The sequence below is a fragment of the Moschus berezovskii genome, chromosome 10 (genome assembly GCF_049115385.1).
Source record: "Moschus berezovskii isolate FMDL1 chromosome 10, NW_MosBer_1.0, whole genome shotgun sequence".
NCBI classification, from domain to species: domain Eukaryota; kingdom Metazoa; phylum Chordata; class Mammalia; order Artiodactyla; family Moschidae; genus Moschus; species Moschus berezovskii.
In genome coordinates this window covers 81,849,353-81,866,579 of record NC_142469.1, presented here as the reverse complement: position 1 = coordinate 81,866,579, position 17,227 = coordinate 81,849,353, and the positions used below count along the sequence as shown (strand labels likewise).

The following is a 17,227-nucleotide window of genomic DNA, read 5'->3' as shown; positions in this document are numbered from 1 at the left end:
CTTACAGTTAAGGACACCAAAGCTTGGAGAATTTAAGGTGTCTAATGTTATCCAGCCAGAAACCTAATTACGATTCAGACACTGGAAATCACGACTCCGCTTGCTTGCCTTTTGCATATTCATGACTCCTCTCAAGGCCATGGGAAATGAGGAGGCTTCCCTTCCAGCTTTGAGCTCTGTGGTGTTCTTTTCTGAGGCAGCATCTCCTCCTAACAGAGAGCTGTGATTCTAGGTCCCGCCAGTGTGTAGATGTGTGCTTTTCCCCCTCACGATGTGGCACATCATGAACCGAACTCTAGCAGCTACTGCCTGGGCAAGGGGACTTTAGTCCTTATACCACCAGTTTGGTTTGGTTCTGCTCCCTTCTGCTTTTCCTGTTTCTCTTCTCCTGCTTCCTCCCTTTCTTTCTCGCCTGTTTCTTTCTTCCTCTGCAGGCTTCTCCCTTTTCCTCTCCCCGCCCCCTCCCGCCCTTCCCGCCTTTCCTTTGGTAGGTGCCATGATTCTCAGCATTTTCGAAAGATCAGCCTCTGGAAGTGCACAATGTCCCTCAGATCACTTACTTTGCAGGCTTCACTTTTCAGGTTCAAAAAACCCGCGATACCTCAGTATAATAATCAAATAAGCAAATTAGTTGTGGAGTGGGGAGATTATGTATACATTTGCTTGAGCAATATATGAACGATTCCTGTTTGAATCACTGTACATATATTTATTGTAGTTTAGGGATGAGGACAGCCATGAAATTAAAAGACGCTTACTCCTTGGGAGGAAAGTTATGACCAACCTTGATAGTATATCAAAAAGCAGAGACATTACTTTGCCAACAAAGGTCCGTCTAGTCAAGGCTATGGTTTTTCCTGTGGTCATGTATGGATGTGAGAGTTGGACTGTGAAGAAAGCTGATCGCCGAAGAATTGATGCTTTTGAACTGTGGTGCTGGAGAAGACTCTTGAGAGTCCCTTGTACTGCAAGGAGATCCAACCAGTCCATTCTAAAGGAGATCAATCCTGGGTGTTCATTGGAAGGACTGATGCTAAAGCTGAAACTGCAATACTTTGGCCACCTCATGCGACGAGTTGACTCACTAGAAAAGACTCTGATGCTGGGAAAGGTTGGGGTCGGGAGGAGAAGGGGACGACAGAGAATGAGATGGCTGGATGGCATCACCGACTCTGTGGACATGAGTTTGAGTGAACTCCGGGAGTTGGTGATGGACAGGGAGGCCTGGCGCACTGTGATTCATGGGGTCATGGAGAGTCGGACACGACTGAGCGACTGAACTGAGGGATGAGGAAATTGTGGGCCAAAATCTATTGTTGATACAGATATGTATCATTATACACTGTAGAGTTAACCAAACACCATACAAGAAAATAAAAGGATACTGATGAAACTAAATGTGTAGTAATTTATAGCAGGAATTTCCAAACCATGACCCATTCAAAACAACAGTGATGATGGATTATTCTTCTAGCCTGCCTGAAAATCTCAACAGTTCTGGTTGTACAGAAGGAGTTTTGCAATCTCTCAACATTGTATCCCTACCAGACTTTAGAAAACTAACTTAGAACCTTCAGGAGACTCTACTGGGGCACTACTTTTAGGCTCTGAGTAACATTTTAGTAATTTTCATGTTGTAGATCACTTGCAGGTAGCCCTTATTCATTCATAAAAGAAAAATCTGTGGAAGGCAGATTATGGTTCCCTGAAGAATTAGGAAGAGATGATCATTTGGGGGTTAGTGTCTGCTCTTTAGAGACTCTCTCTTGGCTCACCCACTGAGGATCCTATTGGGATTGAGTTAGGTGTTTTTGGTTTTTTTTTTTAGCTGTGCCAGGTCTTAGCTGTGGCATGTGAACTCTTAGTTGTGTCATATGGGATCTAGTTCCCTGACCAGGGATCGAACCCTGGCCCCCTGCATTGAGAGAATGGAGTCTTAGCCATTGGACCACCAGGGAAGTTCTCAACTTAGTTTTCTGTTGCAATTTTCTGAGTTTCTCAACCAAGCCCAGTACGCTTCCTTCCTTGGCTTCCTCCATAATGCGTTTGATGTGCCAGGGCTTCAGTTTTCCATCTGCACTTTGAGGTACTCCACTTTCTGACTCCATTAACAGCTGATGCCTCACCCACATAGATTTCTGTCATCCATCCCACCAAGGAAACTTTTATATAATAGATACTCAGGATGTTTGTTTAATTAAATTGGAATTAATGGATCACTGCAGGGATTAATCCATCATGACTTATGGGTAGTTTTGTGTGATAACTTGGGAAGTTTCCAGTGATTATGGAATGTTAGAGCACCTTGTAGACTATAGAATAAGCTGAATCACTGCTGGGCTCTTGCTTTTTCATCAGTCGTCCTGAGGTCAAGGAAAAAAACTGAATAGATGAAAAGTAAACAATAAAGTCTTTGCTTCAGTGCTGCGTTTTATAAGCAGAGGCAGCTCTTGTGAGATATTTAACTAACAGATATGGTATTATTGTGGAAAAATTGAATAAAAAATGTAACAAAGACCATGGACCACTGCCATTTGCTGACTGAAATGCAATTAGTCACAACAGTTTTATGTGATTGTCCTAGAAATTTATTATGCTTTAATAAACTTCTGGCAAACCTAATTAGATGCTCCATTTGGCATTAATTGAATTGGAACAAGGAAAGAAACTACACCTCATGTAAAGTTGTAAGAGGCACATTTTTAAATGACTGACTTAACCTTAAATTTTGAAATGCGAAATGTGGCAGTTTTACTCACAATATTACCATAGAAACTCAATTAGACAATTATTAAATACTCATGAAATATACTACAAGAGTATATGCATCAGTCTCCAGATCTGTTTTTGCTTTCCATTCATGTCCTGATCTTTGGAACCTCCATATCCCATAAATGTAGCATGTGGCTCATTTAAGAATTAAGGGCATGGATTTTCCAGCCAGATTGCTTGATTTTGAATCGTGGTGCTAGCATTCTCAGACTGATTTGGGGCCGATCGTTTTTATCTTCTCTGCCTCAATGTCCTGAAACAATAACATTACCTACCACAAAAGGGGTATTATGAAGATTTAGTAATTTAGTACTTGAAAAGCATATGATGTCTGACACATGTAATTACTAAATACATGTTTATAAAATAAAATGGATAAATTGTACCTCATGTAAGTGGGTCTCAAGAATTGTGGAGTATCAAGTATTTGTTATTTTGGTCACCTGATGCAGAGAGCTGACTCATTGGAAAAGATCCTGATGCTGGGAAAGATTGAAGGCAGGAGGAGAAGGGGATGACAGAGGATGAGATGGTTGGATGGCATTGTTGACTGAACACACATGAATTTGAGCAAACTCTGGGAGATACTGAAAGACAGGGAATCCTGGCATGCTGCATTCCAAGGGGTTACAAAGATTCGGGTATGACTTAGTGACTGAACAACAGCAAGGTGTTTGTGTAGTTTGTTATAATTACATCATCTTGTACATTTTTAGCATGTCTTAGGATGATTTCATGAGGAAGATGATTTTCACCGAAGGTAGCCATAATAAGATATGTTCTTTAATTAGATGATATAATGGCCCATGTAGAAAATTCCAAAACACATCAATTCAGTTCAGTTCAGTCACTCAGTCGTGTTCGACTCTCCGCGACCCCATGAATCACAGCATGCCAGGCCTCCCTGTTTATCACCAACTCCCGGAGTTCATTCAAACTCATGTCCACAGAGTCGGTGATACCATCCAGCCATCTCATTCTCCGTCGTAAGCTCAGTCTTCATTCCAATCCCAAAGAAAGGCAATGCCAAAGAATGCTCAAACTACCGCACAATTGCACTCATCTCACACGCTAGTAAAGTCATGCTCAAAATTCTCCAAGCCAGGCTTCAGCAATATGTGAACCGTGAACTCCCAGATGTTCAAGCAGGTTTTAGAAAAGGCAGAGGCACCAGAGATCAAATTGCCAACATCCGCTGGATCCAAAACACATGCGGCCCCAAAAATGCTTCTTAAACTAATAATTTAGTAAAGTCTCAGGATACAAGGTCAATATACAAAAATCTACTATTGTTTTATATAGTACAATGGACAATTGGGATTTGAAAATTTAAAAAGAGTACATCTGTGATAGTACCCCCAAATGAAACATTTAGGTATAATTTAACCAAGTATGTATAGGAACTGTATATTGAAAATTACAAAATATTGATGAACAAAAGCAAAGACTTAAATAAGCAGAGAGGTATGCCTAAGCATGCATTGAAAAACTCAATATTGTTAAGATGTTAGTTCTCTCTGAAATGATCTATAGTCATCACGAGTGGATGCTCAGTCTCTTCAGTTGTGTCTGACTCTTTGCAGCCCTATGGACTGTAGTTCACAGGCTCCTGTGTTCATGGGATTCTCCAGACAAGAATACTGGTGCAGGTGGCCATGCCTACTCCAGGGGATCTTCCCAACCCAGGGCTCAGACCCAAGTCTCTTATGTCTCCTGCATTGTCAGGCAGGTTCTTTACCACTCGCGCCACCTGGGAAGCCCTCTAGTCCTCATAATCCTAGTCAAAATTCTGGGAGAAATTTTTGTAGCTACCAATGGATAGCTTCTAACTACCAATTGATTCTAAAATCTATATAGGAAAGAAAATAGAAGAACTAAAATAGCTACAACAATTTTGAAAACAGAAGAGTGGGAGAACTCACACTGCCTGATTCTAGTACCTACCGTAAAGCTACAACAGACAAAACAGACGGTCCCTGACTTACAATGGTTCAGTTTATGATTCTTTTTAACTTTATGGTGGCGCAAAAATGATACCTATTCAGTAGAACCCATACTTTGAATTTTGAATTATGATCTTTTCCCAGCTTAGTGATACATTCTCAGTTGTGATGCTGGGCAGAGAGCCAAAGCTCTCAGTCAGCCAGGCAATCAGGAGGAGAAACAACCGATACACTTACAACCATTCTGTACCCATACAGCATTCCGTTTTCACTTTCAGTACGCTATTTGATAAATTATATGAGATATTCAGCACTTTAATATAAAATAGGCTTTGCATTAGTTGATTTTGCCCAGCTATAGGCTAGTGTAAGTTTCTGAGCACATTGAAGGCAGGCTGGGATAAACTATGATGTTTGATAGGTAAAGTGTATTAAATGTATTTAAATTTACAGTATTTTCAACTTACAATGGATTTTTCTGGACATATCCTCATTGTAAGTTGAGAAACATCTGTGTTCGCAAAAGGTAGATACATAGATCAATGGAATAGAATAGAATATCCAAAAACTTTTGGAAGAGAAAATCAAAATGGATCATAAGCTTCAGTGTAAGGTATAAAAGCTATAACACTTTCAGTAGAAAACATAAGAGAAAACTTTTGTGACTTGGGTTAGGCAAAGATTTTTTAAAGATACCACACCTAAAGCACAATCCATAGTAGAAAAAATGGGTAAATTGGGCTTAAAAGGAGTACGTCAAGTTTGTATATTGTCACCCTGCTTATTTAACTTATATGCAGAGTACATCATGAGGAATGCTGGGCTGGAAGAAGCACAAGCTGGAATCAAGATTGCCGGGAGAAATATCAATAACCTCAGATATGCAGATGACACCACCCTTATGGCAGAAAGTGAAGAGGAACTCAAAAGCCTCTTGATGAAAGTGAAAGAGGAGAGTGAAAAAGTTGGCTTGAAACTCAACATTAAGAAAACAAAGATCATGGCATCTGGTCCCATCACTTCATGGGAAATGGATGGGGAAACAGTGGAAACAGTGTCAGACTTTATTTTTGGGGGCTCCAAAATCACTGCGAATGCTGATTGCAGCCATGAAATTAAAAGACGCTTACTTCTTGGAAGGAAAGTTATGACCAACCTAGATAGTATATTAAAAAGCAGAGACATTACTTTGCCAACCAAGGTCCGTCTAGTCAAGGCTATGGTTTTTCCCGTGGTCATGTATGGATGTGAGAGTTGGACTGTGAAGAAAGCTGATCGCCGAAGAATTGATGCTTTTGAACTGTGGTGTTGGAGAAGACTCTTGAGAGTCCCTTGGACTGCAAGGAGATCCAACCAGTCAATTCTAGAGGAGATCAATCCTGGGTGTTCATTGGAAGGACTGATGCTAAAGCTGAAACTGCAATACTTTGGCCATCTCATGCGATGAGTTGACTCACTGGAAAAGAGTCTGATGCTGGGATCGATTGGGGATGGGAGGAGACGGGGACGACAGAGAATGAGATGGCTGGATGGCATCACTGACTCGATGGACATGAGTTTGAGTGAACTCCGGGAGTTGGTGATGGACAGGGAGGCCTGGCGTGCTGTGATTCATGGGATCACAAAGGGTCGGTCACAACTGAGCGACTGAACTGAACTGAAAGACACTTAACAGAATGAAAAGGCAGGTCACAAACAGGAGAAAGTATCTGTATATCTGACAAAGGAAAAATATCAATGTAAAAACAGACAAAACTCACATTAAGAAAACAGACTCAACAATAAAAGGGGGGGCACATGCTTTGAACATGTTACCAAAGAAGATGAAAGAGTGAATATTATGCTATGGAAATTTTTTAAATATATTAAAAAAACCATAAATACATTATAACGAATCACTTGACTGAATTTGAAGTAGGAAGAATGCCTTCCTCTGTTATCATACTACTGTCTTATGGTATTTTATTACACTAATAAGCATTTTTAATGTTGTATGTTGCATCCCACATGGGTCTGTTCCTGTTTCCATGTTCAGATCTAATGAATATACTTTAGTCTACTTGTACCATTTATTTTACGTGTCTCATTTCTCTCTTAATCTGAAAGCCTTCTGCAGCATTTCTACTTTATTTTAGCAACAAATTCCACGAATCAGTTCCCTGGAAAGAACCCATTTCCCCCCTTGTTGTCACTACTTAGTATTTTTCTTTGCTATCTCTCATTTGTTTTCTCATCAGCAGCTGTTTTATTTCAATTCTCTCAGCCATACTGTATGCTGTCTCTTGATTTTAAAGCCGTGTGGCTGACTGTGAGTGGCTGGCATCTGTGGGAGGAGGAAGCCGAGTGGGTGCCTGAGGCAGATGGGCCATGTGGGTGGGATGCAGTGACTCATTTTTTTCATGTGTTGATTTTTGATGTAGAAATGTTAAGGACCCCAGAAGAAAACTCTCTATTTGTATTAGAGAGCCTTGAAGTCATGGCTAGCCTTGAAAAGTATCTTTTGAAGCTCCTTTGACTTGCCCTCCCCTTTTATAACCTTACTAAATCTTCTGGGTCTTTAGCTTTCATTTCATCTGATTTATTTCTCCTTCACAGAATGTAGACTCTAATTTCATATTCATTAGATAAGGCCGGCTGTATCAAACAACCTCTTGAGGGTCTGTGTTCCTTTTATAAAAGGGTTGCACTTCGGTTAAACACAGGTCTTCAATGTTCTTTTTATATTTTGGTGGGTTCCTAAATTACAAAAGTCATCAAATGTTCATAACAGAAATTGTACAAACTACAGAAGGCATAAAGAGGAAAAGATAAGTCATAATTCCATTACACAGTTGTTATCAGTTTACATTTTGCTGTACAACTTTCCAAAACTTTTTTATTCATGTACATCTATACATATAGAATATATATAATAATCAATTGATTGTAAGGTATACATTATGTATTAATGTGTATGCTATACATTATAGTGTGTATATTTTACTTTTTTCCTAAATATAGTGTGTGTGTGGTCATTTTTCTAATAATGTATATTTAGGCATTTTTCCATTGTTACTGCAAAAATAATATTTCAGTGGGTATACTTACAAGTAAATCTGCCACATGTATAGGAATTTTCTCAGGATAAATTCTTAGGAATGGAATTGTTGAGTCAAAGAATATGCATAATTTTAAAGATTCAAGATCTCCTAAAGAGTTTACACTTCCCTGTAGCATGTAAGAATACCATTCCTCTGCATCTTCACTGGGTATTTTGAAATATCTTTGGCCCCTTGATAAGAAAAAACTTTGTATTGGTTTCAGTTCAGTTCAGTCGCTCAGTCGTGTCCGACTCTCCGCGACCCCATGAATCACAGCACGCCAGGCCTCCCTGTCCACCACCAACTCCCGGAGTACACTCAAACTCATGTCCACAGAGTCGGTGATGCCATCCAGCCATCTCATTCTCTGTCGTCCCTTTCTCCTCCCACCCCCAACCTTTCCCGCATCAGAGTCTTTTCCAGTGAGTCAACTCGTCGCGTGAGGTGGCCAAAGTATTGCAGTTTCAGCTTTAGCATCAGTCCTTCCAATGAACACCCAGGATTGATCTCCTTTAGAATGGACTGGTTGGATCTCCTTGCAGTCCAAGGGACTCTCAAGAGTCTTCTCCAGCACCACAGTTCAAAAGCATCGATTCTTCGGTGATCAGCTTTCTTCACAGTCCAACTCTCACATCCATACATGACCATGGGAAAAACCATAGCCATTTATTAGGAGTCAGATATAGAATTGTTTTATATGTGATGTTGCTGTTTTAGTTACACTTTTGTGATTTTACCTGCCTATGTCCACAGCCTAATTTTCTATAATGTAATGTTTTATGGTTGCTTATTTGTTTTAAATTGACCAGTAAGAGATAAATTGATGCTTTTGAACTGTGGTGTTGGAGAAGACTCTTGAGGGTCTCTTGACTGCAAGGAGATCCAACCAGTCCATCCTAAAGGAGATCAGTCCTGGGTGTTCATTGCAAGGACTATTGTTAAAGCTGAAACTCCAATACTTTGGCCACCTGATGCGAAGAGCTGACTCATTTGAAAAGACCCTGGTGCTGGGAAAGATTGAAGGTGGGAGGAGAAGGGGACAGCAGAGGATGAGATGGTTGGATGGCATTACCAACTCAATAGAGATGAGTTTGGGTAAACTCCAGGAGTTGGTAATGGACAGGGAGGCCTGGCATGCTGCAATCCATGGGGTCGCAAAGAGTTGGACACAACTGAGCGACTGAACTGAACTGATAAAGAGTTAAGAAATAACAATAAAGATATTAACCTTTCATCTATCACATATTGCACATATTTTAAACAAATTAGTATCATTTGTTAAATTTGATATATGTTAATATTTTTATTTTAATTTTGAGTAGGATCTATTTATTGTATTTTCCAGAAGCTTAAGGAAGCTGTTGGTTTTCATAATTTTGCACCTTGACATCTTGTTAAATTGTATTAATACTTATAATAGTTGTTTAATTGATTCTATTGTGGTTTTTTGGTTGGTATTCATAACATCTGAAAGTAATGATAATTTTATAGAATTATATGTCCATAGTCTAGTCAAGGCAATGGTTTTTCCCGTGGTCATGTATGGATGTGAGAGTTGGACTGTGAAGAAAGCTGATCGCCGAAGAATCGATGCTTTTGAACTGTGGTGTTGGAGAAGACTCTTGAGAGTCCCTTATACTGCAAGGAGATCCAACCAGTCCATTCTAAAGGAGATCAATCCTGGATGTTCATTGGAGGGACTGATGCTAAAGCTGAAACTGCAATACTTTGGACACCTCATGCGACGAGTTGACTCACTGGAAAAGACTCTGATGCTGGGAAAGGTTGGGGGTGGGAGGAGAAGGGGACGACAGAGAATGAGATGGCTGGATGGCATCACCGACTCTGTGGACATGAGTTTGAGTGTACTCCGGGAGTTGGTGATGGACAGGGAGGCCTGGCGTGCTGTGATTCATGGGGTCGCGGAGAGTCGGACACGACTGAGCGACTGAACTGAACTGAACTGAACTTCATTAAATCTTATCGCATCAGTTAGGATTTTCAGATAGTGTACTGGTAATAAGAATAGTTGACAGCATCGTCTTTTCCCTGATTTTCATGGGAATACCTATAAGTACAAAGCTGTTATGAAATATATATTATTTTTCAGTTTAAAGATGTGCCCTTATATTTTCAGTTTGCAGTTATTTTTAATGAAAAGTGGATTCTGAATTTTACATAAACTTCTAAGGACATCTTTGGGAACACTGATGAGTTTTTTCCACTGATCCATCCTTGCATTCCCCAAATAAATGTTAAATCCATGGTCTAGTGTTCTTATAGTATATAGTGCTTGGTACATTTTGTTCATTTTTCTTTCATGTATAAACATATATAAATGAGTTTGAAAGTAATTTGAATTTTATTTTTGTGACACTGTCAAATTTTGGTACCAAGTTTATGCTACCTTGGTGTTAGTCATCTGTGAAGTCTGGAAGAACTTGTATCTATAGTTGTATTCTCTCTCTTAGTCATAATTTCTATACCTTTGCTTCCTCTTCCTCTTGCTAAGGACTTGCTAGATATTTGTTATAAAATTCAGCTCTGGATTGAGTCATAATTTTACCTGTTTGCTTCTTAAAATCTCATTTTACATTTATTACTTACTGCTGTTTCCCATGGATCTACTTCTGGAAACTTAGTTAACTTGTTTTCAGTGTTAAAATTTAACAGAGTGCATTAGCCCCACTTTCCACCATTGCAGACTCTCTTTAGTTTCCAGTAATTACATGATCCTTTTCTTTTTTAAAAAAACAAAAATGCAGTTTTGCTGCAGTTTGTAAAACCGCTTCCGATAGAACTACTAATTTAAAATTCAGTGGTAAATGAAGAGGGAAAATCCCTATCATTTCCTCTTTGAATACTAAGTTACTGAAACAAAAAAGTGCTTACTGAGCATTATTTGGGTGTCATCATTTGGGGGACTTTGTTTTCTGTTTGCAGATATTGCTGTGGTGGAGATGAGTGATGCCTTCCGACAACCATCCTTATTTTACCACCTTGGAGTGAGAGAAAGTTTCAGCATGGCCAACAACATCATCCTCTACTGTGATACTAATTCAGACTCTCTGCAGTCACTGAAGGTACTTCACTTGTTTACTAAATATTTACTTTAGGCCCCAGAGTTTTAGGGATACCTCTCCATTAACCAGAAAAAAAAAAAATCAAGTAGCATATGTTTGTGGAAGGATGTTATTGTCAGTCAAATAATTATGCAACAGTGACTAATTACATTGTGAGGTTTATCTGGAATTCAGTGTGGAAATTTGCTGATACACAGTTAGGGGAAAAACTTAGTGTTGAGTTCTGAGCTCCAGTTGGAATTGCAGCTGAGGAGATGGTTGTGAACAGGAAGTTGTCACTGCACACACTGTAGAAAGAAGAGGGTATCTAACGTATGGTCAACCCTCATGCTGTGTCACCGCTGGGAGTTTCCTTGGGCACACCTATCACCTACTAGAAGTATGCTGTCTACTGAAAGTTCTCTGAGTACAAATTCTCTATCACCAGAAAATTGCCATCTCTGTCACTGGGATATGATTTCAGTTAAAGTGGGAAGAGGACAAAGAAAAACGTACCATATTTGTCTACAAATTCAACATGTCTCATGGCATTCTCTCCATGATAGGAACTTAATGATAGGAGGGTATTTTCTCCATTCAAGAAGATTGCCTAAAATGCTTTTGCAATGCCAAATGATTTTACACTGTATGATTCTTTGAAAAGCATCTAACAGTTCAGCATGTAACTCATGCCGAACCTCATAATCAATCATTTCCTTTGTGAAACTTCCATCTACCTCTTTGTGGCTTTTTCCCATTCATCACTTCAGGTTCCCAAATCAAGCCAACCTTGGTAAAATACAATAAAAATTAATTCAAAAAAACCCAGCCTTGGGATGTGGAGTCCTGAAACCCAGAACCATACTTCTAATCACTTCAGAATTGGTATAGGAAGATCTCTAACCCCAAACCCAAGGAAAAAAATGTAGTGGTGTTTTGTTTTTATCTGGGTATCTAAAGCTTGTGTGGCTTTCTCTACAAAATATGCAGTGTCATTTACAAATACTTTCTCTGCATGCCAGGCCATTGTGCTGGGGATTGATTGGATGTTCCTTTCCAGAATACTCTGAAATAGTTGTAAGAGATTTTTCCCATCTGTCTAAATCTGTTTTTCACCTGGAGCAATTCTTTAAGGAAACCCCTACCTAGCAAATAAACAACAGCAAAAACTTAATCTTACCGCAGATTTACCCCTTTAATTAATGTACCATCCATTTCATGATGATGCATTTTTCATTAAACAGTTTGATTTGGTACTCTTTGCAACCTGTATTAGCAACCAATATTAGCAGGTTGATGAAGAGATTTAGTACTGTTTGAAAGTAAAAGAGGAGAGTGAAAAAGTTGGCTTAAAGCTCAACATTCAGAAAACTAAGATCATGGCATCTGGTCCCATCACTTCATGGCAATCATCATGGTGTAAGTGACACTCCAGGGGAAATCAATTCCTTTTGACTAAATAGAAAAGCTTGGTCTACCTCCCTCAAATCATAATTGGGGCTTTGTTTATTTTGCTGTTGTCTGAACCCTGCAACAGCCACATCTTGTTTCCACCAAAGTTGGATAGCTTGTCTACTCCAGGGAAGATTTGCCAGCCTTTAGGAACCGCCCGCCTTGAGGAGGGAATAATTAGAACCACTTAGATATTAGAATTGCATTTCCAATTACATTTGAGAGAAAGAGATAAAGCTAATCGTATCAGAACTTTGTGTGGGACAAATAAACTGATTTATTTAATTGCTTTCAGCCAGCCTTTGTATAAAAGTGTTATTGGTATTTGAATAAAACAGTTCTTTAAAGAGGCTTGTCTATCGAAAATATGCTCATTTCTTGTGTACAATACATAATTGCTTTTTGTTATTGAGCACTTACTATGTGCTAGGTACTAAACTCTTTTGTTATTGTATTGCTGTTCAGTTGCTAAGTCATGTTCAATTTTTTGTGACTCCATGGACTGCAGCACTCCAGGCTTCCCTGTCCTTTACCGTCTCCTGGAGTTGGCTCAGACTCACGTCCATTGAGTCAGTGATGACACCAACCTTCTCATCCTCTGCTGCCCTCTTCTCCTTTTGCATTCAGTCTTACCCAGCATCACGGTCTTTTCCAACGAGTCAGTTCTCATCAGGTGGCCAAAGTATTGGAGTTTCATCTTCAGAATCAATCTCCCAGGATTGATTTACTTTAGGATTGATTGGTTTGATCTCCTTGCTGTCCAAGGGACTTAGGAGTCTTCTCCAGCACCAAAATTCAAAAGCATCAGTTCTTTGCTGTGTAGCCTTCTTTATGGTCCAACTCTCACATCCATACATGACTACTGGAAAATCATAGCTTTGACTACATGGAGCTTTGTCAGCAAAGTGAGATCTTTGCTTTTTAATATGCTGTCTAGGTTTATCATAGCTTTCCTTCCAAGGAGCAAACATCTTTTAATTTCATGGCTGCAGTCACCATCTGCAGTGATTTTGGAGCCCAAGAAAATAAAATCTGTCACCGCTTCCACTTTTTCCCCTTCTATTAGCCATGAAGTGATGGGACCGGATTAATTCTTAAAACATCACTTTGAGGTATATACATGTGAGCACTAAGTCACTTCATCGTGTCTGACTCAGTGCAACCCTATGGACTATAGCCCACCAGGCTTCTCTGTCCATGGGATTCTCCAGGCAAGAACACTGGAGTGGGTTGCCATGCTCTCCTCCAGGGAATCTCCCCAACCCAGGGATTGAATCTGTGTCTCCTAAGTTTTGAGGTGTATATACCATCACCAAATTATAGGATTGCAAATTGAGATTCTGACAAACTCAATCATTTGCCCAAGGTGATGTAGAAAATTTGGGTCCAGGTCTGCCTGAGTCCAAAGTCTGGCCCCCTTGACCACTAAACTTGACTCCAATTACTTCTGGTTAGAGGGATAGCAGACATTCCTAAGTATGTTCATTTAGAAAAACCCATCAACCATATGTCCTGAGTTGTTTCAGGCAACATCCATCCCTTCTTTTGTCTTCCTCCTTCCATTAAATGTAAGGTTTTGTTATTTTCTTATTTAGTTTGTACCTGGCCCAAGTATCTGGTTGCAAAGTACAAAGTTCTGCGGTAGAAAGTATTTTCCTTCAGTCTAACAACCTCCTCTGAGCCCTGGAAGTTCCTTGGGTTCTGCTACTAAGGAAGGTCTGTGTGTGTGTGTGTGTGTATTTTTAATTTTTTAAAATTATTTCTGTTGCAGGTAGTTATAAGTGAAATTGTTATCCCTACCATCTAGCAACAGAAGGGAAAGCTGCTGTGAAATAGGCAAAATAAGAGATAGTTATAAATAGTATATTATATATGGATTAGGTAAATAAAGTAAAAATGAAGTATCTCCCTATTTTCACAGGGCAAGATAGAATGAGAATACTATTCTTGTTGTATATCTAGCTTCACTCAAATATAGTTCTTTGGACATCTAGAAAGTACACCTGCACCAGTTTTATTTTCATCTACTGTTCTTTGTTGAAAAGAACTGTTTCTCTTTGGGGGCAAATTCTTAGGAAGGAAATCACAGGAAAAATTTTTTTAAAGTTTAAACTCCTGATAGATAGGAACCATACAAGTACTTAAAATCTATGTCTCAGTTTTCAAATGAAAGGATACTTAGACTCTAATCACATCCTGTATTTGCAATAGAATTTGTATCAGTTTTAAATTACAAGTACTCTCTCACTGTAGCAAGAGTGAAATAATGTTTTTCAAAAAAGAAGATCATTCCCCTTTGAGAAAGGGAAGTTGATAGATATTTTTTTCCTTAGCAAATAGGAAAAAATTTATTTAAAGTAAAACACACTTTTCTTTAAATAGATAACGTGAACATATCTTATGTGCCTCTTAATGAGACTCTGCTGAGATTTACATTTGTTTGAAAATCAGAAACTGCTGTTAACAACTGTTTTCTGATTTATTTGGTACGCTATGGAAATGATCAGATCTTCATTTGGGGTCTCTCAGTAAATGGGACTGTAGGTGTGGAACCACTGGCTGATGGGCTGTGGGACAAATAACATGGAATCCATCTGTCATCAGAAAGAGCTTGGGAGAAATGAATGGCTGATGTGTAAAGGAAGTTGTTTTAAGGAACCATTTCTTCTCTCATCAGAAATTCCTTCATAAATTCTTTTCCTGGTTAAGTTGTTACATAATATTGAGCAGAAAAAGAATAGATATGTATAATTGACTCACTTTGCTGCACACCTGAAACTATCACAACACTGTTAATCAACTGTACTCCAATATAAAATAAAAAGTTCGAAAGTAAAGACAAAAACGAAAAGGAATTCCTTTATAACAACACCTCTCAGCTAGAGATCTTGACTCCCACTCCTTCTCCCTTATTTAGCTCCCTCTTTTTGCTAGGCCACTCCCCACTCACTTTTAAATAATGCTTCATATAAAAGCAAAGCAAAGCAAAACAAGGAAATATCATTCACATTATCAGATAGTCAACAATTAAAAGCCCTTATTATACTAATGGCAGGGCTGTGAAGTGTGGGAAGTGTATGCATTGCTGGTAGAAGAGTATGTTGGCACTACCTTTTGAAGATCAGTTTGGCAATAGCTTATAATATCAACTGAGGTTATCACCAAGAGTCAGCAGTGCTGTCTCTAGATGTGTGCTGTTAAAAAAAAAAGTCTTTGTCTTGTGTATGTAGATATAATGAAGAAAGTTTATGTTAACTTTGTTTGTGATAATCCCTCCCCTAGAGAAATTGGTAAGTATCCATCAACAGAAGAATGAATATGAATACTTTCTGGTATAGTCATTTAATGGAATATTTATAGTTCTACTGATATTTCTTCTGCCCAGATTAGTAGTCTCAACTAATCTCTTTCTCTTTTAAAAAATATTTTTTGAAAGTAGACCTTAAAAGTTCTTATAAGATAAAACAATTTGTAAGTATCTATAGTGACAGATGTTAACTACATGTATTGAAATGATTATTTTGCAGTGTATACAAATATCAAACCGTTATATGGCCCACCTGAAACTAATATAATGCTATATGTCAGTTATGCCTCATAAACATTTTTTAAATAAAGTAATAAAAAAATCTTAAATAAAGGCATGTTGGGATACACAGGGAAATTATTCCAAATAGATTAATCATATCAAATCCTCTAAAATTTCATTTTGAAAGTTATAGAAAGAAAATTTTCTTACTCAGTTTGTCATTTTCATTTAACTCTTTCAAATATGTAGATTGTGATAGTTTTCTTAAAGTGCACCGATCTTTAATGTTAAGAAGTTCTGATTCTTTTATTTCTTGAGAAAAATAAAGATCATTTCTGTTTAAAGAAGTCTTTAACATGCATAAGGTGATATAATCAAGAAAGCTTATGTTAACATTGTTTGTGGTAATCCTCCCGTCACAGAAATTGGTAAATATCTATCAACAGAAGAATGAATATAAATACTTTCTGGTTTAGTCATTTAGTGGAATGTTTAGAGCACTTAAAATTGAATTAACTAGAGCTTTCTGTACCACTATTAGTATATCTCAAAAACAATAGCATGAGTACAGTATGATGCCATCTATACAAAATGTAATCACGTGCAAGACAATGCTCTTTATACATTTATGTAATAAAAAGATAGAAGTATATATGAGAATTATAAATAAATTATGAATACTTCTTTGAAGGATAAGTGGAATAGAATTAAGGAGTCTTCAACTATATATGCATTGCATTTCTAAGTCTGGATGGTATATCCATGGGTGTGTGAAAAATTTTGTTAATTTTTAAAAATGAAGTATAATCAACTTACAATATTGTATTAATTTCAGGTGTATAACATAGTAATGATCACCACAAGTCTAGCTACCATCTGTCTCTATACACAGTACATTACAGTGCCATTGACCGTATTATTCCTGTGTTGCTGTTGTTCAGTCACTAAGTCGTGTCTTACTGTTTGTGAGCCCATGGACTGCAGCACGTCAGGCTTCCCTGGCCTTCACTATCTCCCAGAGTTTGCTCAAACTCATGTCCATTCAGTCGGTGATGCCATCCAACCATCTCATCCTCTGTACCCCCTTCTCCTCCTGCCCTCAGTCTTTCCCAGCGTCAGGGTCTTTTTTAATGAGTTGACTCCTTGCATCAGGTGGCCAAAGTACTTTATTCCTGTTATTCCCTATGCTGTATACTATATCCGCATGACTTACTTATTTTATAACTGGAAACTTGTACCACTTTATCCCCTCCACCAGTTTTCCGTATCTTCACACATCCCTCCCCTTTAGCAACTATAGTTTGTTCTCTGTACCTATGAGTCTATTTCTATTTTGTTTTGTTTGACTCTTTTGTTTGTTAATTCTACATACAAGTGACATCTTATGGA

The 17,227-nt window shown here is 38.4% G+C and overlaps 1 protein-coding gene across 2 annotated transcripts in view; it reads left to right on the top strand.

Moving 5' to 3' along the window:
* MAP3K5 (mitogen-activated protein kinase kinase kinase 5) overlaps window positions 1–17,227 on the top strand; it is a 229,799-nt gene that overhangs the window by 51,858 nt on the left and 160,714 nt on the right. For both annotated transcript variants that reach the window (XM_088840777.1, XM_055432817.2), the window contains one exon: window positions 10,739–10,878. In XM_088840777.1, the coding sequence (XP_088696903.1) occupies window positions 10,739–10,878 (140 nt within the window). The remainder of the gene's footprint in view (window positions 1–10,738; window positions 10,879–17,227) is intronic.